Source organism: Lethenteron reissneri, chromosome 1 (genome assembly GCF_015708825.2).
Source record: "Lethenteron reissneri isolate LAM-NWPU_2019-01 chromosome 1, ASM1570882v1, whole genome shotgun sequence".
Lineage (NCBI taxonomy): Eukaryota > Metazoa > Chordata > Hyperoartia > Petromyzontiformes > Petromyzontidae > Lethenteron > Lethenteron reissneri.
Genome location: NC_083779.1, coordinates 4730989 through 4757303, shown reverse-complemented (window position 1 = coordinate 4757303; position 26315 = coordinate 4730989). Strand labels below are relative to the sequence as shown.

General features: G+C 52.8%; 2 protein-coding genes across 5 annotated transcripts in view; one reads left to right on the top strand and one right to left on the bottom strand.

The window, feature by feature from the left end:
* Positions 1–26315, top strand: part of SNRPA1 (small nuclear ribonucleoprotein polypeptide A') — an 840838-nt gene that overhangs the window by 93736 nt on the left and 720787 nt on the right. The gene's annotated exons all lie outside the window — the stretch shown is intronic.
* On the bottom strand, positions 10263–24095 carry LOC133355198 (ribonuclease P protein subunit p25-like protein). Of its 4 annotated transcripts, XM_061572744.1 has the most exons (5): positions 22354–22671; positions 21686–21772; positions 17572–17833; positions 16739–16940; positions 10264–16271 (listed from the first exon to the last, which is right to left on the bottom strand). In XM_061572744.1, exons 3-5 carry the CDS (start codon positions 17742–17744, stop codon positions 15972–15974), a joined length of 675 nt encoding a protein of 224 aa, XP_061428728.1. In that variant the 5' UTR covers positions 17745–17833; positions 21686–21772; positions 22354–22671; the 3' UTR covers positions 10264–15971. The 4 variants fall into 4 exon arrangements, with proteins under 4 accessions (XP_061428580.1, XP_061428728.1, XP_061428647.1 ...); XM_061572596.1 differs by lacking the exons at positions 21686–21772; positions 22354–22671 and adding an exon at positions 23930–24095 and having other exon boundaries at positions 10263–16271; XM_061572663.1 differs by lacking the exon at positions 22354–22671 and having other exon boundaries at positions 21686–21906.

Genomic DNA, 26315 nt, shown 5'->3' with positions numbered 1-26315 from the left:
TCCCTTGTGTACCGTTCTGGCCTTCATAGGTGCTCCCTAACATCCCACCCTCATCACCTCCCATCGTCACATCATCCCACCCCCATCACCTCCCATCCTCACATCATCCCACCCCCCATCACCTCCCATCCTCACATCATCCCACCCCCATCACTTCCCATCCTCACATCATTCCACCCCATCACCTCCCATCCTCACATCATTCCACCCCATCACCCCCATCACCTCCCATCCTCACATCATCCCACCCCCATCACTTCCCATCCTCACATCATTCCACCCCCATCACCTCCCATCCTCACATCATTCCACCCCCATCACCTCCCATCCTCATATCATTCCACCCCCTCACCTCCCCATCCTCACATCATCCCACCCCCATCACTTCCCATCCTCACATCATTCCACCCCCATCACCTCCCATCCTCACATCATTCCACCCCCATCACCTCCCATCCTCATATCATTCCACCCCATCACCTCCCCATCCTCACATCATCCCACCCCCATCACTTCCCATCCTCACATCATTCCACCCCCATCACCTCCCATCCTCATATCATTCCACCCCATCACCTCCCCATCCTCACATCATCCCACCCCCATCACCTCCCATCCTCACATCATCCCACCCCCATCACCTCCCCATCCTCATATCATTCCACCCCATCACCTCCCATCCTCACATCATTCCACCCCCATCACCTCCCCATCCTCATATCATCCCACCCCCATCACCTCTTATTCCCATCACTACCCCCACCCCCCGTGCCCCCTCCCATACCTCCACTGACAACTCTCTCTCCCATCCCTGACGGCAGCTGCTGGGCACGCTCGCCCTCCCTCTCTCTCTCTGAAGAGTATCCTGCCGAGCGGACGAGAGACACACAGAGGCTCAGTGGCAGCGTGGGTGCTGGGAGGCGCGCACACGCACGCGCGCGCCAGGGAGACGCACACACGCACGCGCGCGCCAGGGAGACGCACACCCAGAAGAGAGACCGGGATCAGACAAGGAGAGACGCGGGGAGACAAAAGTGAGTGCTGAGACACAGAGGGACACACAGACGTTATGGGGTGGGGGGTAATTTTTAAACACGGCTGAAGAAACAAAGACGCGCGGAGAGACGGGAGACGTAGAAGAGAGACAGAGAGACAGATTTGCCCAGAGACGAAGATACAGAGACACGGACGGACACAGATAGATACAGAGACAAACACTGAGTCTCAAGAGACTCACAGAGAGACACGGAGATTGACACACAGAGAGAGAGGGAGAGACAGGCACAGCTGTGGAGACGCAGAGTGTCACGGAGAGACGAGCGAGCTCCTGGTTTCGCGCAGGGCTAAGCCGAGTGGGGTGAGGCGGGGACACCAATCCGGATCAGACCTTTGGAGGGCATGTATCGATGGTGAAGTGGAGTGTGTTGGCTGCAGAGAAAACTTAAAACACAGAGAGCGCCGCTTTTGTTGTTGTTGTTTGGGGCTGTCAACGCAGCGTTATTACTGAGTGGTGGCAGCAGCAACAGCAGCCGCAGCAACCACTACCGGCAGAGAATAAACGTCGGGGAATGAGGATCGAGGCTGTTCAGTTCAGTTAATTTATTTTCAGCTAATTTATTTGGTATAGCCCTGCGAGACATTCGGCTCTTGAATCGGGTGCAACCGCAACAAACAAAACACATGAACAAGAAAACATCTTAAAGTGCCGACAAGGCAGCAGACGAATTGAGGACAGCGTATACAACGAAACAAAAACAACGGCGGTGGTGTAGCGCGTGGTCTTGTTGGGGTCCGTGTGATGATGTGCAGCAGGAGCAGCAGCAGGAGCAGCAGCAGGAGCAGCAGCAGGAGCAGCAGCAGGAGCAGCAGCAGCAGGAGCAGCAGCAGCAGGAGCAGCAGCAGCGGCAGCAGCAGGAGGAGCAGCAGCAGCAGGAGCAGCAGCAGCAGCAGAAGCAGCAGCAGCAAGAGCAGCAGCAGGAGCAGGAGCAGCAGCAGGAGCAGCAGCAGGAGCAGCAGCAGGAGCAGCAGCAGCAGCACGAGCAGCAGCAGCAGGAGCAGCAGCAGCAGGAGCAGCAGCAGGAGCAGCAGGAGCAGCAGCAGCAGGAGCAGCAGCAGCAGCAGGAGCAGCAGCAGCAGCAGGAGCAGCAGCACGAGCAGCAGCAGCAGGAGCAGCAGGAGCAGCAGCAGGAGCAGCAGGAGCAGCAGCAGCAGGAGCAGCAGCAGCAGCAGGAGAAGCAGGAGCAGCAGCAGCAGCAGGAGCAGCAGCAGGAGCAGCAGCAGCAGGAGCAGCAGCAGCGGCAGCAGCAGGAGCAGCAGCAGCAGGAGCAGCAGCAGCAGCAGAAGCAGCAGCAGCAAGAGCAGCAGCAGGAGCAGGAGCAGCAGCAGCAGGAGCAGCAGCAGGAGCAGCAGCAGGAGCAGCAGCAGCAGCCGAGCAGCAGCAGCAGGAGCAGCAGCAGCAGGAGCAGCAGCAGGAGCAGCAGGAGCAGCAGCAGCAGGAGCAGCAGCAGCAGCAGGAGCAGCAGCAGCAGCAGGAGCAGCAGCACGAGCAGCAGCAGCAGGAGCAGCAGGAGCAGCAGCAGGAGCAGCAGGAGCAGCAGCAGCAGGAGCAGCAGCAGCAGCAGGAGAAGCAGGAGCAGCAGCAGCAGCAGGAGCAGCAGCAGCAGGAGCAGCAGCAGCAGGAGCAGCAGCAGCAGCAGGATCAGCAGCAGCAGGAGCAGCAGCAGCAGCAGGATCAGCAGCAGCAGGAGCAGCAGCAGCAGGAGCAGCAGCATCTCTCTGCGCTGAGAGGTCCTACGTGTACAAGAAGGTGCGACTAAGACCGGGCCCTGAAGACGGAGGACGACCTTCAAGACAAGGCGAACCACGAGGCCCTTTGGAGACGAGGCCACGAACGAGGAGGCCCTTTCCGGATCCATCCAAACTGGAGACGCAAAATCTGCTGGACGAGTGGAGACGCGGCGAGGCCTGGCGACTACGCACGGAGGACGCCCTTCAAGAGTCACTTGAAGACGCCCTTCAAGACGAAGCCAGACGCCAAGTAGGCGCCGCTTGAGGCCGGCCCCTCTCAAGGTGGCCGATCAAGCGCAAAGAGAGGAGGCATCTCCGGGCAGACGCCAGAGAAGCACGAGCACAGCGGAGACGAGGGGACGTGCCCCTGGAGCAGCGCGACACCGACACAAGGGGGGGGGACCCTTGAGTTTCTGGGGCCGTGCACACCCAGGGGGGAGGACCACCACAAAACCTCCACCCCGACCGCTCCACCCCAACCGCTCCACCCCGACTCCAGCACCCCGATCGCTCCACCCCGACCGCTCCACCCCACACCTCCACCCCGACCGCTCCACCCGACCCCTCCACCCCGACTCCTCCACCCCGACCGCTCCACCCCACACCTCCACCCCGACCGCTCCACCCCGACCGCTCCACCACCCCGACCGCTCCACCCCGACCCCTCCACCCCGACCCCTCCATCCCGAACCCCTCCACCTCGACTCCTCCACCCCGACCGTTCCATCCCGACCGCTCCACCCCGACCGCTCCACCCTGAAACCTCCACCCCGACACCTCCACCCCAACCGCCCCACCCCGACCGCTCCACCCTGAAACCTCCACCCCGACACCTCCACCCCAACCGCTCCACCTCGACACCTCCACCCTGAAACCTCCACCTCGACTCCTCCACCCCGACCGCTCCACCCCGACCCCTCCACCCCGGCCCCTCCACCCCGACCCCTACCACCCCGGCGTCTCGGGATGGCCGGCCTGAGCGCTGGGGCCTTGGTCGCCATCGTCGCGAACGTCGTGGTGGCCGTGCTGCTGCTGCTGCTGTGCGCCGTGCTGCTGCGGGCGCGACGCACCGCGACGCACGCGACCCACGCGACCCACGCGACCCACGCGACCCACGCGACCCACGCGACCCACGCGGTCAGAGTTGAGGCCGGGGCAGGCGTCGACTTTGTGTTTGAGGATGGCCTCGGATGAGTGGAGGAGGCTCGTGAAGGACGCTGCTGCCGCTGATTGCTGGGCAGTTGGGAGGCAGTCGCCCTCCAGCAACGACGGAGGGGCAGAGAGGAGTGACGCTCACAACAATGAGCGGAGCGCCGGGCGGCTAAAACGCAGCAAGTTGGCGGTGCATCGGCCGGTCATCTCAGGCGGTCAAGCCATGGCACCTGCTGGGTCTGTCCCGTGACCTCCTCCTGTACCTAGCCTAGCACAGTAGGGAGCACAGGTGGTGCATCGGCCAGTCATCTCAGTCAGTCGACCCATGGTACCTGCTGGGTCTGTCCCGTGACCTCCTGCCAGCGGGTGATCGACACTTCACGTGGCCTTAAAGGTGCACCTAGCCTGGCACAAGCGCCGTGGTGACGTCACCACCACTTAGAGGCGAATGGCGGTTGTTGCTGTTGTTGTGTTGAACTTATTTTTCGAGCCGTACGGAGCCAACCGTGCTAAACGGAGATGCGGGGGTTGTGAACAACAAACGAAACACACACAAAAAAAGACCGTGTCTCCGGTGATGGAGTTGTCCTCGATGGCTTCTGGTGGTCGCTGATGATGTTTTGGTAATCGATGATGACGATAGTGCCGGATTATGCTAATAGCAAAAGTAGCTGCAAATGCTACGGGCGCCGCGCTCTCAAGGGGCCCGCGCTAAATGCTTTCAAGCTTTCAATTCCGGTTCAGTGATTCTGCACTGGCTCTATTGCTATAGTACTATACCGCCTTCAACTTTTACGAACGACCGGGTGTTTAAGGTTAGCGATTTGTCGTAATATCTGGCTGTAGCGAAAATGAAAAAATTCAATTACTTTACTGTGCAAGTAAAAAATGTGCGTTTTAATGTTTATGCATTTTTTTAGGGCCCCTTTATGACATCATGCTACAGGCCCCGCACTAGCTTAATCCGGCACTGGATGACGATGATGATGACCGCCGATGGTCGCTTGTGATCTTTGTGGTCTCCGATGGCTTCTGCTGGTTCTCTCGTGATATTTGAGGGGGGGGGGGGGGGGGGGGACACCCTCTAATAATGAATTAGTCACATTTGGTATTTGCATAATTCATATCGCACAAGGCTATTAATTTTTTATCTACGTGACTTTACCGGAAAAAAACCTAAGAATATGAATCCTTGCAGTCACGAAAGCTTCAAATGTAGAATTAAGGGTATAGTAGAGTCTGCAACCTGTGGGTGATGTTGCTAGCGCGTGGTCTAATGAAACGAAGTAATTTGCAGGCGCGTATCCTTTGGTTTGTGCATCCGCAGTATTAACCAGGGCTGCTTCCGCGTTCGAAGCCGTGAACCTATGTGACCCCCTCCCCCTCCACCTTTGATGGTCTCGCGCGGCCCGGTCGTGGACTCTGGTGGCCCCCCTATTGACTGGTGGTCTCATCGTCGTCATCGTCGTCATCATCGTCATCATCGTCGTCATCTTTAACGATGATGACGTCATCGTCATCATTGTCGTCGTCATTTTTAACGACGGACCTAGTTGACCCTTACAGTGACCGTCGCTTGACGAGGCTGCCCCCCCCCCCCTCCATCGTGGCAGCGCCAGCGGTTGGCATCTCAACTTGACGAGAAGCGGGGGGCCTCGCCACACGGGACTCTGAATTTCTGCCACTGGCTTGAGAAGCTATTGGCAGAAACGAGCTCGGCTTAACGCTCGCTGACAGCGCGGTGAAGAAGAAGGAGATGAGACACGTTTGCCTTTAATAGAAACGAGCAGGACAGCTGTGTTGCTTTCACCTTATATATAATATATTAATATATTAAAACAACTTTCCTCCAGAAGCCAAAGGGGGGTGGGGTGTTAGGCAGAGGTCGCAAACGGGTTTTGATTCCTTACCCGTACCTGTACCCGGCCGCACCAGGGTCGCAAACGGCTACCCGTACCCGTACCCGGCTGGGTACGGGTAGCCGGGTATCGGGTAGGGTACGGGTATCGGGTACCCGGTTGCGACCTCTGGTGTTAGGTTTTCGCGATCAAGAAAATCAAGGAGGGATGCATCCGATAGAAATTCTGCGTAATAATCCTGTCTCTTTTTACTGTCCATATTTTCGCACAATTTTTCTGCCACATTTTCTGCCGCATTTTATGTCGATATCCTGCGCCGTGTTTTCGTCGCGAGACGAGTAATCCATTCCGCTCTCCCGCAGATCAGCGCAACCCTTCGTGCGAAAGTATCACAGAGCTGCATCCGATATCCCTTGCAACGAGTTGTGGTTCACACGGTCAAGGGCAACACTTTACCACCCACTCTGCATTTGAGAGTAACGTTCTATGCATGACAGACCAATATATTGCTTTGATTCTCAGACCGCGGATGCAGGCAAATTATGCGCGGAACCAGATTTCTTTTTTCCACGGGGGTTTTCGTATGTGCAGTCAATAGCGTCTGGCCTTAGTGTATCAACTCACTACACTTGGGAACCCACTTTCATCACGGGTGCAGGCTGAAACCTGGATTTGAGCCCAGCGTCTGAGCTCTCTGTCCACCGAGCCACCCCGGTTAAAACATTCAAAGTCAATTTTACAGAAATTTCATGAGCCGCATGACTAATCGACCAGGCACCGAAGAGAGGTCCATTCAAGATTTTCGCAGCAGAGGCCATTACCACTTCCGATGCATTTACAATCTCCGAACATTAGTATCTCAATACAGAACGTGTGTGTTGTTTCTGGGCAAGTAAACATCTATAATTCAGGATCGGAACAGCCCTTTGTCAATCCACTGCTGGATGAAAGTCTCCCCCCGCCATGCCAGTCAATGGGTGTTGTGTGGTCGTTGTAAATTTGTGAAGGCTGGGGGGGGGGGGGGCAGAAACGCTACTGATGTAAGCCGTGATCTGGCAGTGGGACTCAAGGTCGATGGGTTTATTAGCTGCTTAGGGCACTAATCGCCGCGCCAACATCACTGCCTCCAATTAAGACGTGATTAAGCATAACCCTGCTGAGATCAGTTCTTCCCCCTCTCTCTGTGCCAATTATATGTTGCGCCCAAGAGGAGATGAGTTAAAAGATGTGGAAAGAATACAACAACAAAACACAACAGTGCGTTTCACATCGCAAAAAAAAATTCTTTCAAAGTATAAAAAATTAACCCGTAAAAACAAAGTTTTTCACTATAAATCCTTTATATGCATGGCGGCTAGAGTCCTCTCGTCCTCTGGCTTGAGATGGCTGCCACCTATGAGTCAGATGATTGCATTGCACCATTAAGCAATTGGTAATTAAATATAATATTTTTGTCCTAAAAAGTGTAACGTTTTGGAAAAAAATTTTCACGAACATTAATTGTCACGCACAACGAGTCTGTGTGCAAAATGTCAGCTCGATTGGATCACGGGAAGTGGGTTAAAAAACGACCGAAAGATTTGCACGGTCATAAGCAAGCAAGCAAGCGAACTTAATATAAAGGATTTAAAAAAAGCTCAAGATTCTCACAATAGCCACGTTGGAACGACCAAGTCAGCACACCCGGGTTTTAGCCACTCGCGATTAAACCGTGTTCTCGAGTGTACGGGGAATTGGCGGTGCTGTCAGTGACTGTACCAGACTCGATTATGACAACCTGGGAGGTAGTTACCCGATTTAGATTGTTTTTCCACAGCTAAACGCATCTCCGTGAGTGTTTGGGGGCGGCACTGCTCAGCACTCGTGTGTGCGGCTCCAAGGCGGGGGGGGGGGCATTGCACATTTCTGGGCAGAGTTGAACATTTCTCGCAGTGCTGTAGCCAGCAAGCGGGAGGGGGGGGGGTGCAATGATGCAGAAATTCGTCGACGAGCGTCGCTCGACGCTCACGCGCGAGCGCGCTCCGAATCGCTCGCGTGCCGGAGTCGACGTCGTTCGAGGGTCGTGGACGCGACACCTCGTGGGGTTCACGTCGCCCGTGGAGCAACGAGGAGGCGTTGCCATTAATCGCAATGTTAGTAACCACAACTCGGCTACTATTCTTCCAGAGACCTGTGTGGTGGTGTGAGCTATCTTCTTGGTTCTTTCGGTAAAGTCACGTAGAATGGAAATAATAAAATATAAAAAATAAAACATAATAAAATAATTCTCACGACGTTTCGGCCACAACGCAAGCAGCCGTCCTCAGGTGGAGAGCAGGTCTGTCGAGGAGACAGAGTCTGAATGTGTCTCTGTCTTACTCTGTCTTGTCGACAGACCTGCTCTCCACCTGAGGACGGCTGCTTGCGTTGTGGCCGAAACGTCGTGAGAATTATTTTTATTATGTTTTATTATTATTTTATTATTTCCATTCTACGTGACTTTACCGAAAGAACCAAGAAGATGAATCCCTGCAGTCACGAAAGCTTTAAATCGAAATGGTGTGAGCTACTTTATATAAAGAGATGCTGCCGTGGCATACAATGGGTAGCGAGCCGGAGTGGCAATCCAGGCCCGGCAGGGATCAAAACCGGGGATCTTCTGCGTTGGGTCTTTCGCAAGGTGTTGGTTTTTGGAGTTCTTTTGAAACTCCACTCAGCTCTCCGAGCTTCGTCGGGGTTGAAGCCGCATCGTTGGAGTTTCAACATTGGATCAGCAGCATCTGCCGAGCGGGACCGGTGCGGGACGCTACGGGAGGCGTCGTTATGGGATGGGGGTCGCTACAGGACGGGCCCCTCTCTCCATGCTGCATGCGGGAAATTGCACCCTTAGATCAAAAAAGCTGGGAGTCTGTGAGACTCTGCCGGGTAAACACTTGGAATTCAAATTTTGGTGGAAACTGTCGCGCAATCTTTCACATATTGAACTCCGAAGCCGGCAACCTGAGTTTGATTCCAGGTCAAGGGTGATGTCGGTGGCGAGCGATATCTGAACCGGTACGACCACGACCATCACCAACCAATAATGACAAAATCATGAAGTATGGCCAAACAATCCCCCAAGGCCGACACGGCGTGGGGGGGAGGGGCCTTCATGCTGTAGCGGACTGACAGAGGGCTGATAATCACTGTTATACAGAACCTACGTTTGTGAGCGACAGTAATTTCTCGCGATGGAAGCGCGCGAATAGCTAACGCCATGCAGTATATAAAAAAAACTAATGAAAACTTTAAATATTCGAAATTGGGCCTCCTTTCAAAAATGACAACCCCCCATTGGGGGGTCGTCACGGTCGGCCTAACGACGTTCTTGTATCATCGGCAGAGGTCGCAAACGGGTTTTGATTCCTTACCCGTACCCGTACCCGTACCCGGCCGCACCAGAGGTCGCAAACGGGTTTTGATTCCTTACCCGTACCCGTACCCGGCCGCACCAGAGGTCGCAAACGGGTTTTGATTTCTTACCCGTACCCGGCCGCACCAGGGTCGCAAACGGGTACCCGTACCCGGCCGTACCCGTACCCTACCCGTAACCGGCCGGGTACGGGTATCGGGTACCTGATTGCGACCTCTGGGATGAAGCCATGTTGCAGGCGCGGGTGGGTTGATTCTAGGAACTTGAATTGTGAGAAGAGACAAGACGTTGGGAAATGAGTGACAAACAGTTACTCACCAGTGACTCACGGCCTACCCGTACCCGTACCCGGCCGCACCAGGGTCGCAAACGGGTACCCGTACCCGGCCGGGTACGGGTAGCCGGGTATCGGGTAGGGTACGGGTATCGGGTACCCGGTTGCAACCTCTGATCATCGGTTCAAAGTCCCGTACCCAACACTTACGAATACGGTCGCGTTTACACGGGGCCCGGGCATCGGTACACCGAGCGGATCGCCCAACCGAGCGTTCTTGCGACGCTGCGCGATTTGGCAATTTGGCATCATCCGGCGAGCAAACGTGCCACGGTCGTCACTCGCATGCTACGGGCAGACTGCGGAAGCCGGACGGGTGAATTATTGCTGCAATATCTGGAGAAGAGACCACACACACACACAGGTACTACGGGCGGGGGGGGGGGGGTCCGCGTCTCCTTTAACACAACCCCCCCCGCCTCTCCTCTGCACCGCTCGCCCTGTGCTCGTAATGCGAATCAGAATACTGTACCGTCGCACGAATGACAAACGCAATTCATAACGCGCGCGCGCATTTTGTCGCAAATCGGACACAACGTTCCGATTGAGAGCTCAATTTGCAGTCCTTGCCGGCCAATCCACTGCTGGATGAAGGCCCCCCTCCTCCCCCCAAAATCCCCAAGGCCCCCAAGGCCGCGTTGGTCACAATGTGGTTGTCCGACCACACTTCGCCACGCTTGCGAGCTCTAGTGGCCACGCTCACAATGCAGCGAGCCCACCACTGCACTACCGCTCCACACTGTTCTGCGTTCAGACGACTGTGAGTTAACAGAAGCTTTGATTACAGCAGAGGCAAACATCCCCATCCCTCACCCCCCCTGTAATATCCTTGAAAAAACTGTTGGGGCAAGCGCTGTTAGCGAGTAGCACCTATGAAGGCCGGCACGGCACACGAGGGGGTGGGTGGCCAGCACCATACCTGGCCGTCATTGTCTCCCCAGTGGCGATGTTTACTACACACCGCACCAGGTACTCGTTTGAGGCTGAGCCGACCTAGGGGAGGCCCAGGACCGGTTCAGATAAGTCACTAGTGCTGGCCTTGAGCGGGAATCGAACTCGGGTCGTCACGCCGCAGCTCGTTCACCGTTGCACCACCGCTCCACACTCGCGCACATGCACACACGCGCAAGCGCCATTCACTACGAAACGGAAATTCATCGGCGTTTTATTTACCCGGGCAAGAAGACATTGAGATCCATGATCTTTCCTTTATCAAGAAAGACCAGAGAGAGAAAATACTTACAGCTGATACTTAATTGTTCCTAAATTAGCCGCGCGCAATTTTACAAATGTGGGAATTGGCTCACAACCGCCGACTCTAGTGTAAAACAAGGCCGGCCGGATTTGCTTTCACATATACACACGATGTACAAAATACTTTGTGTACATACCCCGTATAAATATACACGCACGCGTATATATACAGACACGTCATGTGCACAAGTTGGCTACGTACGGCGCGGAAATAGGCTCAACGTACATACGTCAGTTTAACACAGAGGCTTTCGCGAACAATATCACCCGTAAGAGAGTTTTTGGGTTAGATCGCGTATTAACCCAAAAAACCTCGATTATGGATGTCAATACGTGTTCGCGTGAATGGAAGTGTCTCGACCGTGTTTCAGCAAACGCTGTGCAAACGTTGCACGGGCGCCACGGACGCGCGGGGTGACGCGCTGGGGGGGTGCCCGCGTGGCCCAAGTCCCCGTCGGTATTTTTTCCCCCAAAATACAAGCGGGGACCGCTAAAAAGTAACGCCTTCAATGTATCCACTCCGTACGTTTTTATTGCACCGAATAAACAGTAAAATATTCTTTCTCGAGAATGTCATGACCATTTACCAGATGGCAGAAATAGAGAAGCCCTCTCCCCCTGCCGCCTCCTCTAACACAACGATTGCCAAGCACGACAACGCCAGACCTCGCACGACCTCGGCGGTGAACCCTGCACCTCCGTGCTGATCGGAGGCGCCGTGGTGACGGCTGTTTGCCAAAGGCTACGCGGGTGCCGACGGAATCCTAATGACGTGATGAACGCCGGGCCCTGGTTCCAAGTGACGACCTCAAGTGCAAGGGATCCGCGACATCGGCGTGGATATTTACAGCGCGGCATCGGCGCACCGAGTTATCGGCAGAGCCAAGATAGGAGGGCGTTACTTCCGGGGCAAGCGTTGCCCCCCTTTGGGTGTGCAACTCGCAAAGATGACCGAATCTGTTGCGTATGAGACAGAGGTCGCAAACGGGTTTTGATTCCTTACCTGTACCCGTACCCGGCCGCACCAGGGTCGCAAACGGGTACCTGATTGCGACCTCTGGGATGAAGCCATGTTGCAGGCGCGGGTGGGTTGATTCTAGGAACTTGAATTGTGAGAAGAGACAAGACGTTGGGAAATGAGTGACAAACGGTTACTCACCAGTTACTCACGGCGTACCCGTACCCGTACCCGGCCGCACCAGGGTCGCAAACGGGTACCCGTACCTGGCCGGGTACGGGTAGCTGGGTATCGGGTAGGGTACGGGTATCGGGTACCCGGTTGCGATTAATAGTATGAGATGGCAAAGCTGCAGGCACTGCAGCGTATTCTGACGACACCGCCGATGGAAGAACCTCCGCTAGAGAGCCCAGCCAGAGGGTATTTTGACCGACTTCCCCGCCGGCCGGACGTCCTAGAAGAGGTGGAAGTGAATTGCACTCAAGTCAATTCGTACATCTCGATGAAGGTAGACTGCCTCCCCCCATCCCCCAGCGAGAGTGAACGGCACTCACTCCCTTCGGCTAACAGATCTCCACGAAGGTGAACAAGCAGTTGGCTTTAACCATTCGGCCACCGCCCTTTCAAAACGAACGTCATCAACGTTGACGCCGCGCGGCACTTTTAAGACACCAGGAAGCCAATTCCACGTGGCTCTAACAGCTTCGAAAAAAAAAACGTAACAAGAAAAAAACGCGCGTATTCCCAAGTGTGTATTTTGTGATGACGACGCTATCTTGCGCGCGTGTGTGCTCTAGCGGGATGGCGACTTCAGGGTCTAGGTCCATCGCCTTTGCTGAAAATAGGCTTATCCGTTTAGCGCTTAGTTTTAAAATGGGAAAAGGTTTCTGAAAGTCTTTTTTTTTTGCTGCGGAAAATTTTGCCCAAGTTCGTGTCGCCCGGTTTTCTATCGGGAGTCCGCGAGCCAGGGCCAGAAATTTCACCGGTCGGCCACCACCTGAGGTGGCATCACTTCAAAGGTTGTTCAAACTTCTTGACCAATAACGGTGAATTATATAAATGCCCACTTGAAATGAGCGAGTTTTTGGGTTAGATCGCGTAAATATAAAACCGCCACCAGCCGATAGCCAATCAGTAAGGTTTGTCACGTAAACAAAACGTGCCAATTCGTTACGAGTACAGCACACCGGTGTGTTGGAGAGTAAACCCACAACATTTGCAATTCGAGTACGACGTTTCGCCGGTAATCACAAACAGCATCATCAGGCGACAGCTAGCTATAGTTGTGGAGAAATCCTCCTGTTTCAGGTCTTAAAAGAGAGGGATACATGCGATGCCGTCACCAGAGGGGAGGGGGACGAAATGTATGCATATAATTTATAATGGATATCCATTCCCAGTTGGGTTATTCATGGGGTAATCAACATACATAATGTGCATGCACAACGCGCGTGTGCGACGCACATACATTATGCATGCACGCCCTGCCCCTTGTTTAATCCATTCGTATGTTCGCCGTGTAAATAGATTGTTGGTACTGCTAAAAGCTTTGCCACCTCTGGGTTGGCAATTTGTGCTAGGAAAGTGCCTTATGTTAACCCAACATAATAAACTGACTTAACCTTAGGTGGTACCGATTTCTGCTGTGGCCCCATGGACTGTCGGTTAAGTCCCGAATAGCAACACAACTTTATACCATATTCTCCGAATTGCACGACGAACTTTCTTTTTGTCTCGATTAAAAACTTTCGTGACTGCAGGGATTCATCTTCTTGGTTCTTTAGGTAAAGTCACGTAGAAGGGAAATAATAAAAATAATAAAATTATTCTCACGACGTTTCGCCCACTACGTGACTTTACCGAAAGAACCAAGAAGATTTATTTTTGTCCCCCTGTAATTTAAAACCGTGAGTTGGTGACGCGTCTTATAATCTGGTAGCTGTGTGTGTCCACATTGGCGTCGCTTTATCGATGTGGTGCGTCCTTGTTTCCCAGGGCGTCTTAGAATCCGGAGAACACGGTAAAACAAGATTATGTTTACATTGTATCAATCTCCACAACAGTTACCATGACTCTATGTTACAGCTGGACGGAAGGCTAATGCATTTATGCTCCCAATCTCGGTTGCGAAATCATTAAAGAGGACAACATCTGAAAAACCCCGCAAATACAAAAAGCCACACCACCACCACCACAATGCAGTATTCATGAGGCTCTCTCGCACAGGGTGTGTTCTCTGTGGGGGGCCCCTTCTGATGAGCGGACAATTTGCGAGGAAATTGGTTTCATCTCCCCAGGCCGGGCAGGACTGGGGAATCGGCTGGGAGTGGGTGGAGTGATCGGGCTCCTTGGGGGGGATGACTTGCGGGGGTGACTTAAGTGGTCTCGACAGCGCCAATTTCAGGAAGCGCGATATCCGCCACGTCCAGCGCTCTCCTCCTGTTGCCGAGCTGCACCGATAGGTTAGAGGTGCGGCCGTGCAACAGCGACTGCCGGCAGAAAGGGTCTCCACTAGACGGTTGTTCTGGAGGATATCTCTTCGAGGAGGGGATTTGGCCGACTTAATTCATGCCGGCCAGACGTCGTGGAAGAGATGGAATTAAACCCACATTTTTATCTGGCCAAAACGCAACCTGCCGATCGACCGGCTGTGGATGTCACCCTTTTACCCATCGGCCTATTGGCTTTTCAGAGAAGGGGGACAAAAAATAATCCGTCCCGCAACAACATTTGCTTAAATCGGGCAAACTCTGTGCCGGCATCAACCGTGCTGGTCTCACCAGGAGAGTCGGGCTCGCTCAACAAATGCCGCCGGCTTAACAAGACGTTCCCGGCAAAAGCACTCCTCCTGCACGCCGGGACCCCGCTCTACAGAGAGCCCTCCCGGCCACTGGCAGGGTGAGATCCACGAGTCGAGCGGTGAAGAGAGGGGGCACAAACACACGGGGCGAGTTGGCGAATGGCGTGGCGTGGGTTGGCATGGGCCCTGGTGGGTGCAAGGAATGAAATGGAGTCGTGTAGCGCCCCCTCCCGGACCCGTGGCCCGGTGCAGTTACACCGCCTGCACACTCGGTAGCTGTCCTTCCGCCGCACCTCCGATTAGCACGGTTGGCTACGTACGATGCGAAATAAGTTAAACATACATACACTGGCTGTAAACTTGGCGTTTGAGTTAACCCTAAATCACTCGCCAATGATCCTCGCGCAACGATTGTGGCCCATCGACACTCCATCCCCTTCAACGCACAAGGAAATAATGCACAAGTAGAACAATGATGTGCTAAACGTATTAAAGCTCACGATATGCCGAGTTCGTATATTGTTGGCAAGTACCTAGGCTCTGTTGAGTTTCTGTAACACAAATGCTGTCCAGCACACCACCATCACACTGAAGTATTAAAACGTACAAGTGTGACAATGATGCACTATAGCATCATTATGTCACACTGCAGCCTTTAAAAATATATCCCGTTAGACTCGATTATCCGCGCTAATGACAGGGAGGACGGCCGCAGATAATAAAAAAATCGCAGATAATACAAAAATATAACCATTTTTCACGGATCTCTATGCCAAAAACTGATAATATATGGGTTTAAATTACGTTTAAGTTAAGAAAGTTGAGTTCGGTTTAAGCACATGACTTGTAATAAAGAGTTCCAAGAATAATAGTGTATAACTGCTCTTAGATGATAAATTTGGGCTTAAGAGAAAATTCACGAGTTATTAATCGATGTCAAAATCTCCTGCATTTAGTTTCCCCCAAAACTATCCCGATTGTGCTGTGTCATGTCACAAGAGGAAGTATCCATTCAGGTCTCGCGCAGAACAGCGCACCCGCCCGTCATAGCGGACGCCACGCAGAAGCCAATAATCGCAGAGCGATTTGTGAGATCGCTTCATGGTGCTGTGTGGTCCACACAACGGCAGGGGGTGGCACTTTCCCACCCGTTCCACCGCACGGGAGGAATATTTGGCAAAACCAATTTCTTTTTGGAATTCTCACGAGCTGTAATTCGTCCAAATTAAGTGCAGGACCACAATTTGACGCCGACGGGGTTTACCGTGCAATAGCTGGCAACACCTCAGAGCGTTTATACCCGTTTCAGGAAGCTTCACACCTCGTGCGTCAGCCCCGGGATGAACAGCCTCCCTCGGTAGCAACGGGGGAAGAGCCGCGTCTCCCCGCAAGAAAACGACCAAAAATGTCCACGCCTCCTCCTCCTCCAGCCCTCGTCAGCTCATCATGGGCGCCGCCTCCGCCCCCTGGCAAGGGCGGTGGTGCCCCCCGTGGTGCCCCCCTCCCACCGGTGGCTCCCTCTGCCACCCTCTCCCCCCTCTCCTCCCCCCGCACCCTCCGTGCCCCCCGCGCCCCCCGCGCCCCCCTCTCCCTGCCCTTCCCTGCCCGGCCGCCGCCGCCGTCGCCGCCGCGTCCACCGCCCGCCCAGCGCCTGCCGGTGCCTTCGGCTCGGAGAAGAAGATGGTGGCGTCGATCGAACGCAGGTCCAGGTCTCCTGTGCCGGCCGGCAGCTCGTCCTGCGAAGTGGCGGGGTCAAGGTTGGAGTCAGGGTTAGGGTTATAGTGAGGGTTAGGGTTAGAGTCAGGGTCAAAGTTAGAGTTGGGGTTAAAGTCAGGGTCAGGATCAGGGTATAGTGAGGGTTAGGGTTAAGGTCAGGGTCAGGGTTAAGGTCAGGGTTAGGGATAGAGTCAGGGTGTGGGTTCGTCAAGGTTATAGATCGAGTCAAGGTTATAGTCAGGGTGTGTGTTAGAGTCAGGGTTATGGTCATAGACTGTGGGTTAGAGTCAGGGTTATGGCTAGAGTCAAGGTTATAGTCAGGGTGTGGGTTAGAGTCAAGGTTACGGATCAAGTCAAGGTTATAGTCAGGGTGTGGGTTAGAGTCAGGGACCGAGTTGGCGTGAGCCCGTGTTGCCGCCGTGTTGCGCGGCAGCGGCGTCGGTCCCCCCCGCCCCTCGACGCCCACGCCCCCCCCCCCGCCCCTCACCTTGGTGAGCAGCACGGTGAGGGTGTGCGCCGAGCGGCGCACCACCAGCGTGTCGAGGCCGCAGCCCCGTGCGCGCGGCTCCCACGTCTCGGCCGTGACGCGCGTGCCGGCGCTCACCGCGCGGCGCAGCGGCGCGCCCGGGGCACGGCGCAGCACCGCGTCGGAGCACGACACCGCGCGGCCGCCTGCTCTCCCCGCGCCGCTGATGACGCCGCCGCCGCCGCCACAGTTGGATGCCGTCGTCGGAACGGTCGCGGTTGACGCAGGCGAAGAAGTCGGCGTGCGGCCATCGTCGTCGCCACGGCGCACCGCCAGATAGGTTCACACATGCGCAGCGAACGTAAGGGGCGCGTTACGCACGCGCGCAACAAGCCGCGCGTCGTTTTAGATCTCAGCTCTTTGTGACGGCGCAGTCCAGAGGTGGGTCTGCTCGATTGGTCGGTTGCTAAGATCTGTTCACCGTGCCGAACAGCACACGGCGTGACCAGAAAACACTTCCCGAGAGCTACGTTGAATTTCTTTCGCACCGTACGTAGCCAACCGTGCTCATCGGAGGTGCGGAGGAGGAAGAACAACTAGACACAAAAAAGCAGTTCTAAAGAATTACATTTTTAACCCGGATGATTTAAAAGTGCCACAGCTCCCAGTGGCTTCCTAGTATCGGAAGAACATTCAGAAGGAACAAAACGGCGAAAACCCAGAGCAGGTGTACCCAGCCAGCCTGCCCACATAGCCAGCCCGCCAGCCCGCCCACCCGCCCGCCCGCCTGCCAGCCAGCCAGCCCGCCCGCCCGCCAGCCCGCCAGCCCGCCAGCTGTCCTGTCTCGCTCTTACCTCAGGAGCACGTGGCGAGCGTCGCCGTCGCTCAGGTGTCGCAGGACGCGCGTCACCACGCTGCGCTCCTGGCTGCCCTCGGCCACGTGGACCATGGGGACGTCCGGGGGCAGCCAGGGGAAGGGCAGCCCCGTGGGCAGCTGCTCCACCCTCGTCCGCTCGTAGAACTCCATGACGGAGGAGGGGGGGGGGGGTCGGGCAGTCGGGGGGCCACGAGGAGGAGGGCAGGCGGGGGCCGAGTTGGACTCGCGTTCACATGCCGCTGTGCATCGTCGCGGGGCGAAAGGGGGGACGACAACAAGGAAAAAGAGACGCGATTTAAATATTTCCCGACGAGATTTGAAGAAAGTGTTCGCTTCTTTTAGTTTCGTCAAATCTTTTTGTGTTACCCTGGATAAGCCCTCGAGATGGAACGTCTGCGTCGGATTTGGTCCATCATCTCAAGTGACACACGCGCAGCAAAACACAGCAAATGATGACACAGCGTGTGCCGACGTTTATGAAGATAAAAGCTTACGCAACGTATATGCTTATGCAAGTCAGAATACTGTACATGTACACAGGCGCGGTTCGTCTACTATAGGCAGTGGGGCACCTACCCACCAAGCAGCTGGAGACGAGAAATTATTTTTCGAATAAAAATACTTATTTTAAATGTTGTTGTGTTTAAAAAAAAAAATTCTTTCAACGTGAATTGCCTAATGAAGATAACACATTAAGTTGTTCGTATTAGAAACCGCTGGAACACCGCTGTCTGATTTGCGGGGAGGTCTCGGGGTGGCTGTGAAGGAGTTCGCGTGAGAGATGTCCCTTCATTCATCGCGACGAGATTCGCATTTTGGCCACCCGTTTGAGACCCATTCAGGGCGGTGTCACAACGCGAGGTGGCACTGTGCAACTATAGCAGCTCACGGCTTTTGTCAGCGTCAAAGGGGGTTGTGTGGTGTGGACTTGAGGGTCATGGGGACAGCATTTGAGTGCTTTGTCTTGTTTCACATTGTTTATAAATGCTTACCGTTGGTAGCTAAGACAGTTGTATCAATCAAACGGGAAGGCCAATAACATGGCGAGGTTTTTTTTCGAAATTAGAACACCACAGGGATTCATCTTCTTGGTTCTTTCGGTAAAGTCACGTAGAAGGGAATAAAATAATACAAAAATTAAAATAAAACATAAAACTAAATTATGTTTTATTTGTATTATTTTATTACTTCCCTTCTACGTGACTTTACCGAAAGAACCAAGAAGATAGAACACCACATTTTCAGAGGTCACTCACAACAGCCCCATCTCGTGGAGATGTTACGAGCTGCCACTGCTTGTACAGAGAGCACACAGCTGTGGACTCAACACGGCTTGCTCCGTATTCTTGTGTAGCAGGGAAATTGATGAGTTTTCAGGTCCATGCGGCGTACAGCCGTTTCAATCCGGGCAAAAAAATGTTTTGTCTATTTTTTGTGTGTCTCCCTTGCAAGGCCGTAATTATAATATATATTAAGTGGGACACCCCCCCCCCCAATATATTGCTAACACATTCCTGCGGAGGGAGCTGGTAGGAACGTTGGGTTGCTCGGTCAATGGCCTGCAGGGTCAACGGCGGCGTGGTGTGTTCCGCAAATATGCCCGACTGTGAGGGCGGGCACAAGCCGGCGTGAGTAGGTTAAACGTTGAGTTTTATAAGGGCACCACGGGATGACCAACCCCTCCCCACCCAGCCCCACCCCTCCCACCCTCCACCCAGCCCCTCGCTCCCCTCCGCCCCCAGCCCCTCCCTCCCTCCCCACCCAGCCCGTCCCTGCACGACGGACACAATAATCCCCTGTGGGCTGGTGTGACCAGGAGATTCCTACTAGGATAAAATAGATTTCTGTTTATATGATTGTGGTTAAACAAGAAAAGGTAAAAAAAAAAAGAAAATACAGAGCAATGTAATACAATACACTATTAGACATTATTGTAAAACATTAATAAAAAGTCCATCCTATGTGTTAGTGAAATTTTTTTATATTTTAGGCAGGAAATTCCTTTTCAAATTTAGATTTTTTTTTCTGGGGGGGGGGGGAATCCCCTAAAAGATTTGGTCCCCCCCAATGTTGACTCCACGGCTACGGCCTTGCTCCCTTGTGATGGTCACTTTGAACGATGAACGTTGAGATGTATAAGGGGGCACGGGGTCACCACTACGGTCTGAACTTGTCTGTAATAAGGTAGAGGACACTGATAAGGGGTTCATAGGAATGGCAGAGCCAAAGAAGAGCCTAGGGCTCCGGGAAATGAACATCGCACTATCGTCCTAACTAAACACCACCCCCCCCCTCCTGAAATCGAATCCATCTGTGCGGAGCTTTGAGTGTCGTGGCGTAAACGTGGACACATTTTTGTCTTTGGGTTCTTCCTGAAAACACAAAAGTGTTGCAACTCAAACGCAGGTAACGAGTTCAAATTCTGCTTGTGGCCCATCATCCCTCCTCCCTCGGGGGGGGGGGGGTCGATAAATCGAGTAACCCTCTCCACACCACCACTCAGAGAAAGTCAACACAGCGGGTTGTCGTATGGTTACCCATAGAGGCCCCATGCCATAAGAATGTGGATTTTGTTTTGGCTTTCTCAACACTGGCTCTTTCTTGTCTTAACTGAATGCTTACATCGCCTTAAGCAAAGGCGCTTTGTAAGGAACTAACCACGATGGCAACGTATGAATGTGATGGTGGAAGATGCGTCAGTTTGGTGTAAACCAGAGTAGCAATTCCGAATGATGCATCGCTTCAAATTTACAATGCAGTCGTTTGACTTGATGATAGTCGTTTCACCATTGGAACCTCATTTGCCAGTAAAAATATGATAAAAAAGGTGTCAGTTTTGTTGCCAAATAGAAGGCTAAAAAAAACAATTATCATATTTTTACTGGCAAATGAGGTTCCAATGGTGTAAATGCTTACCCCGAGCTCTCATACTCTGATGGTGCATTGTCTTTGAGTTGTGCGCCTTTTGGCGTCATCTGGTCCAACACAATGTGAGACTCGGCTCTAAGAAAAGCTGTCTCGGGTGTGGACCAATCAACTTCAAGGACAGTGCACATACATTATCAGAGTTATGGTTTTTGTTTGCATTATGACTGCAGGTATTGTGGTCTATGTAAACATGACTCCTTGTAAAAAAGGTGTCAGTTTTGTTGCCAGATAGAAGGGTACAAAAACAATTATGATAGTCGTTTCACTTTACAATATCATACTTTCACTTTAAAATATCATACTTTCACTTAAAAATGCAGTCATTTCACTTTACAATATCATACTTTAACATAAAAATGCAGTCATTTCACTTAATAACATCATACTTCCACTCTACAATATCATACTTCCACGTTACAATATCATACTTTCACTTTACAATATCATACTTTCACTTTACAATGCAGTCATTTGACTTCACAATATCATATTTTCACTCTACAATATCATACTTTCACTTTACAATATCATACTTTCACTTTACAATGCAGTCATTTGACTTCACAATATCATACTTTCACTCTACAATATCATACTTTCACTTTACAATATCATACTTTCACTTTACAATGCAGTCATTTCACTTTACAATATCATTCTTTCACCTTACAATATCATACTTCCACTCTACAATATAATACTTTCACTTTACAATAGTCATTTCACTCTACAATATCATACTTTCACTCTACAATATCATACTTCCACTCTACAACACAGTCGTTTAAGACTTTAGAACGCCGCTAAAACTCAAAGAGTTGCTCATTAAACGAGAGGCCTCAGACGAGTCGGACGCAAGCTCATAACTCCAACAGAGTTTAAAAACAATAAACAGTATATAAGTGTGTGTGTGTACACGAATCGCACGTTACAAATACAATGTCACAATTTAAAACAAATAATAATTAAATTAAACTCGCCACGTACGATGCAAGGCCTCAGGCCTTTGCAGAACTAAAACGCCACCCCCGTCGCTTAAACTCTGCGACATTCACCACAAATAATACTAAATAACCCTCCACACACAGCAGTCGTCGTCTCGACGCGAAGGATTGTGTGGAACAAATCGTACCGCTGATTATAGTAATAATTATAATAGTTACAAAGTGTTGAGAAGAGCGAGCGACGGAGTGGATCCCTCACCGAGTGGGGTTCGTCTGCGGGCGCGGCGGAGGCGGTCGCTGGCGGAGCTGACACACACACAGACACACACACTCACACTTTCACTCACACAGACACACACACAGACACACACTCACACACACAGATTCACTCACACAGACACACACACAGACACACACTCACACACACAGATTCACTCACACAGACACACACACAGACACACACTCACACACACAGATTCACTCACACAGACACACACACAGACACACACTCACACACACAGATTCACTCACACAGACACACACACAGACACACACTCACACACACAGATTCACTCACACAGACACACACACAGACACACACACTCACACTTTCACTCACACAGACACACACACAGACACACACTCACACACACAGATTCACTCACACAGACACACACACAGACACACACTCACACACACAGATTCACTCACACAGACACACACACAGACACACACTCACACACACAGATTCACTCACACAGACACACACACAGACACACACTCACACACACAGATTCACACACACACAGATTCACAACAACAACACCCGCCATTCGCCACTAAGTGGCGGTGACGTCACCACGATGCTTGTGCCAGGCCAAGTGCACCTTGAGGCCACGTGAAGTGTCGAAAGCCCGCTGGCAGGAGGTCACGGGGCAGACCCAGCAGGTGCCACGGGTCGACTGACCGAGATGACTGAGATGACTGGCTGATGCACCACCTGTGCCCCCTACTGTGCCGACTTGCTGTGCTTTAGCCACCCGGCGCTCCGCTCGTTGTTGTGAGCGTCGCTCCTCCGCCCTCCGTTGTTGTTGGAGGGCGACTGCCTCCAACTGCCCAGTAGCGTCCTTCACGAGCCTCCTCCACTGAGGCCGATCTTGACACCGCTGGTACCAGTCATCGGCAAGTCCACTCAGCTCCACGTCCTCCTGTACCACATCACTCCATCTCTTCTCCAGCCCGTGCCGCGCCCGTCTAGCCCCCTCGATCCGGCCGAACAGATTCACACACACAGACACACACACAGACACACACACTCACACACACAGATTCACACACACACACTCACACACACAGATTCACTCACACACAGACTCACACTCACAGATTCATACACACACAGACACACACACTCACACACACACAGATTCATACACACACAGACACACACACTCACACACACACAGATTCACACACACACAGACACACACACACAGATTCATACACACACAGATTCACACACACACAGACTCACACTCACACAGACACACACACAAACACAGATTCACACACACACAGACTCACCAAGATACTTATACAGACTCGCAGAGACTCACAAAGGCTTACACAGACTTTGAGACTTACACAGACTCACAGACTTAGAGAGACTCACACTTCTCACACAGACTCGGCGACACTTATAGAGACGCACAGAGACACACATAGACTCAGAGAGACTCACACAGACTTAGACTCACAAAGACTCACACAGACTAACACAGAGACAGACACTCACAGAGACTCACACAGAGACAGACTCACATAGACTCACAGAGACTCACAGACTCACAACGACACAGAGACAGAGACTCACACAGAGACAGACTCACATAGACTCACAGAGACTGGCAGACTCACAACCACACTTACAGAGACTCACGGACTCACAAGGCAAGACTTGTAAGAGCCTCGCTCAGGATTCGTGATACCAAAGGCTCATAGATCCAAACGAATGCGTTCTCAAGGCCAGGGGTGGGAAAACTGCAGCTCAGAAGCTGCATGCGGCTCTTTAGAGACTGCTTCGTGGCGTTATGTATGTGTAGTGTGTGTAGTGTATGTGTGTAGTATTCTTAGGTTTTTTCGGTTAAGTCACGTAAGTAAAACATCAAAATAAAAAAAAAAAAAAAAAAAAAAAAAAAAAAATCACGACGTTTCGGAGGCAACACAAGTCTCCGTCATCAGGTGGGACCTGTGTTGCCTCTGAAACGTCGTGATTTTTTTATTTTATTTTTATTTTATTTTTATTTTGATGTTTTACTTACGTGACTTAACCGAAAAAACCTAAGAATATGAATCTTTGCAGTCACGAAAGCTTCAAATCTAGAAATATGTGTGTAGTGTATGTGTGCGATGTATGTGTATGTAAAGTGTCAACGATTCAGAGACAGAATTTCTAGGAGGCACCTTCTTTATTAAACAACTTCCACGGTCTCGTCCCCATACTTTCCGCAGTTACTTAGCCCAGCCTGTACACAACACTAGCCATCGAACACTGACGGCGCTTACTGAGATAGACCAACAACTTCCTGCAACGCAATGTCTAGCGAAGACAACAGCGACGACGAGACGAGTCCACTCCCAGAACCGGCAGCCTCGAGCTCCCCGCTCTCGGCTCCTTTTATCCTCCCAGCGCAGCCTGACCCCGCCCTGACCACGCCTCCCTTCTGGAACCCGCTAGCAAGTTCCAGGGGCCTCCAGATGGGGTCCTCCATGACCCTTGCCCTAGTTCCTCCACTCTGCCAACACACACCGTGCACACGCTCACTGGCGTGTGTCCTGTCTGTCCACCACAGCTGCCGCTGCTGTTCACCAGCCGGCGCTATTACACGACACGTATGCGATGTATGCTATGTATGCAATGTAAGTATGTAATCTTGTTGTTTTTAAAGTCACCCCCTGTGGTCTAGACAGAATTCTAAGGGTCCATTGGTCTCATAGAGCCAGGCTAAGGCACTCATTGTGGTCTCAGGCACTGAGACCACTCATTGTGGTCTCAGTGCCTGAGAGGGTGGGGAGGGACTGGGTGGGGAGGGGCTGGGTGGGGGGTGGGAGGGGTGGGGCTGGGTGGGGAGGGGCTGGTCACCCCGTGGTGCCCTTATAAAACTCAACGTTTAACCTACTCACGCCGGCTTGTGCCCGCCCTCACAATCGACCATATTTGCGGAATACACCACGCCGCCGTTGACCCTGGCCATTGACCGAGCAACCCAACGTTCCCTCCGCAGGAATGTGTTTAAACGGCCTTAACAGTTCACAGCTGGTAGACTGCCTGACTGGCGAAGCCAAGACGGTGAAGACTCCGGCAGCAGCACGACGGTGACCCCCTCACTCCACACGACAGCCCCGAGCTCCCCTCCCGGGGCCCCTCTTATACCGTCAGCGTGGCCTGGCCCCCTTCTGCAACCTACTAGCGGGTTCTCGATGTGCCCCTTCCGTGACCTTTCCCCTACATCCCTCTCGGGTCTATCACGTGACCTGCTGTCAGTCAGGGCCGCTGTAAGCTGCAGATCCCCTTCCCCACCAGCAGCCAGCGCTATGCTGCTACGTGACCGATTCTATGTCACTACACGAGTACTAACTCACCAGAGCGATGAATCGGATGGACAGGGTTCAGGTTCACTTGAACAACTAATCTTGTCAAAGCCTTAGACCCTACTATATACTGTATATGTATTCCCTTTTTAAGGTCACGCACTCACGACTCATGTGGCCACCAGAAGCTCGCACAGACGTGTTGAGTTTGTTTACTAGTGTTGTCCGGTTAAGTTAATAAAGCACTTCCAATCACGATAACAACAACAAAAAGGGTCTTATACGACAGTTCATCATTTTATTTTTTAACAAAAAATTGTCAACATTTAATAATTCAAAACATTTTTTTCTTCTCCCGTGATATCACCGTTGGACTACACTAACGTGGCAATGATAGAGACGCACCAACAGCTTGGACCATCGTCGTCATCGCACACCGTCATCGCACACCGTCAACCCACTGCTGGATGGGCAACGCGTCGAGATGACAAGAAGCGGTGTCGGTGGGTGGCGTCGGTGGGTGGTGGTGGTATAAGTGGGTAGTGGTGGCGGTGATGGGTGGTGTCGGTGGGTGGTGGTGTAAGTGGGTGGTGGTGGTGGTGTAAGTGGGTGGTGGTGTAAGTGGGTGGTGGTGTAAGTGGGTGGTGGTGGCGATGGGTGGTAGCGGTGGCTTCGTACGTGGCCTTTGTGACGCTGCACTGTGGAGCAGAGGTCGCAACCGGGTACCCGATACCCGTACCCTACCCGATACCCGGCTACCCATACCCGGCCGGGTACGGGTAGCCGTTTGTGACCCTGGTGCGGCCGGGTACGGGTACGGGTAGGCCGTGAGTCACTGGTAAGTAGCCGTTTGTCACTTATTTCGGGTAGGGTACGGGTACGGGTAGGGAACGGCTACCCGTACCCGGCCGGGTACGGGTAGCCATTTGCGACCCTGGTGCGGCCGGGTACGGGTAAGGAATCAAAACCCGTTTGCGACCTCTGCTGTGGAGGCAGTGCTCAGTGGTGGTGGCGTGGGTGGTGGCGGGAGGTTGGTGGTGGTGCAACGCACGTGGTCTCTGTGACGCAGCGGGATCATGGCTGTTGGTGACGACGATGGTGAATGGTAGCATCTCATCAGGGCTGCAGATGGGCAAGGCGTGGGGGGGTGGGGGCGACACATTACACACAACACGAATCGAAAATATCTCTTACGCGCGCGCGATGCGATGATGCGTGTACACAGAGCATAATAATCGACCAAGAATCGGTGTGGACC

Excerpts from the sequence above, each read along its gene's own strand:
- LOC133355198 (XM_061572596.1), bottom strand. The coding sequence starts at position 23,966 with ATGGGGACGAGACCGTGGAAGTTGTTTAATAAAGAAG. Across the intron at positions 16,941-17,571 it reads GCTCGCCACGTGCTCCTGAG|CGGCGCGGGGAGAGCAGGCG; the intron begins GTAAGAGCGAGA and ends CGGCGTCATCAG. Across the intron at positions 16,272-16,738 it reads TCACCGTGCTGCTCACCAAG|GACGAGCTGCCGGCCGGCAC; the intron begins GTGAGGGGCGGG and ends GCCACTTCGCAG.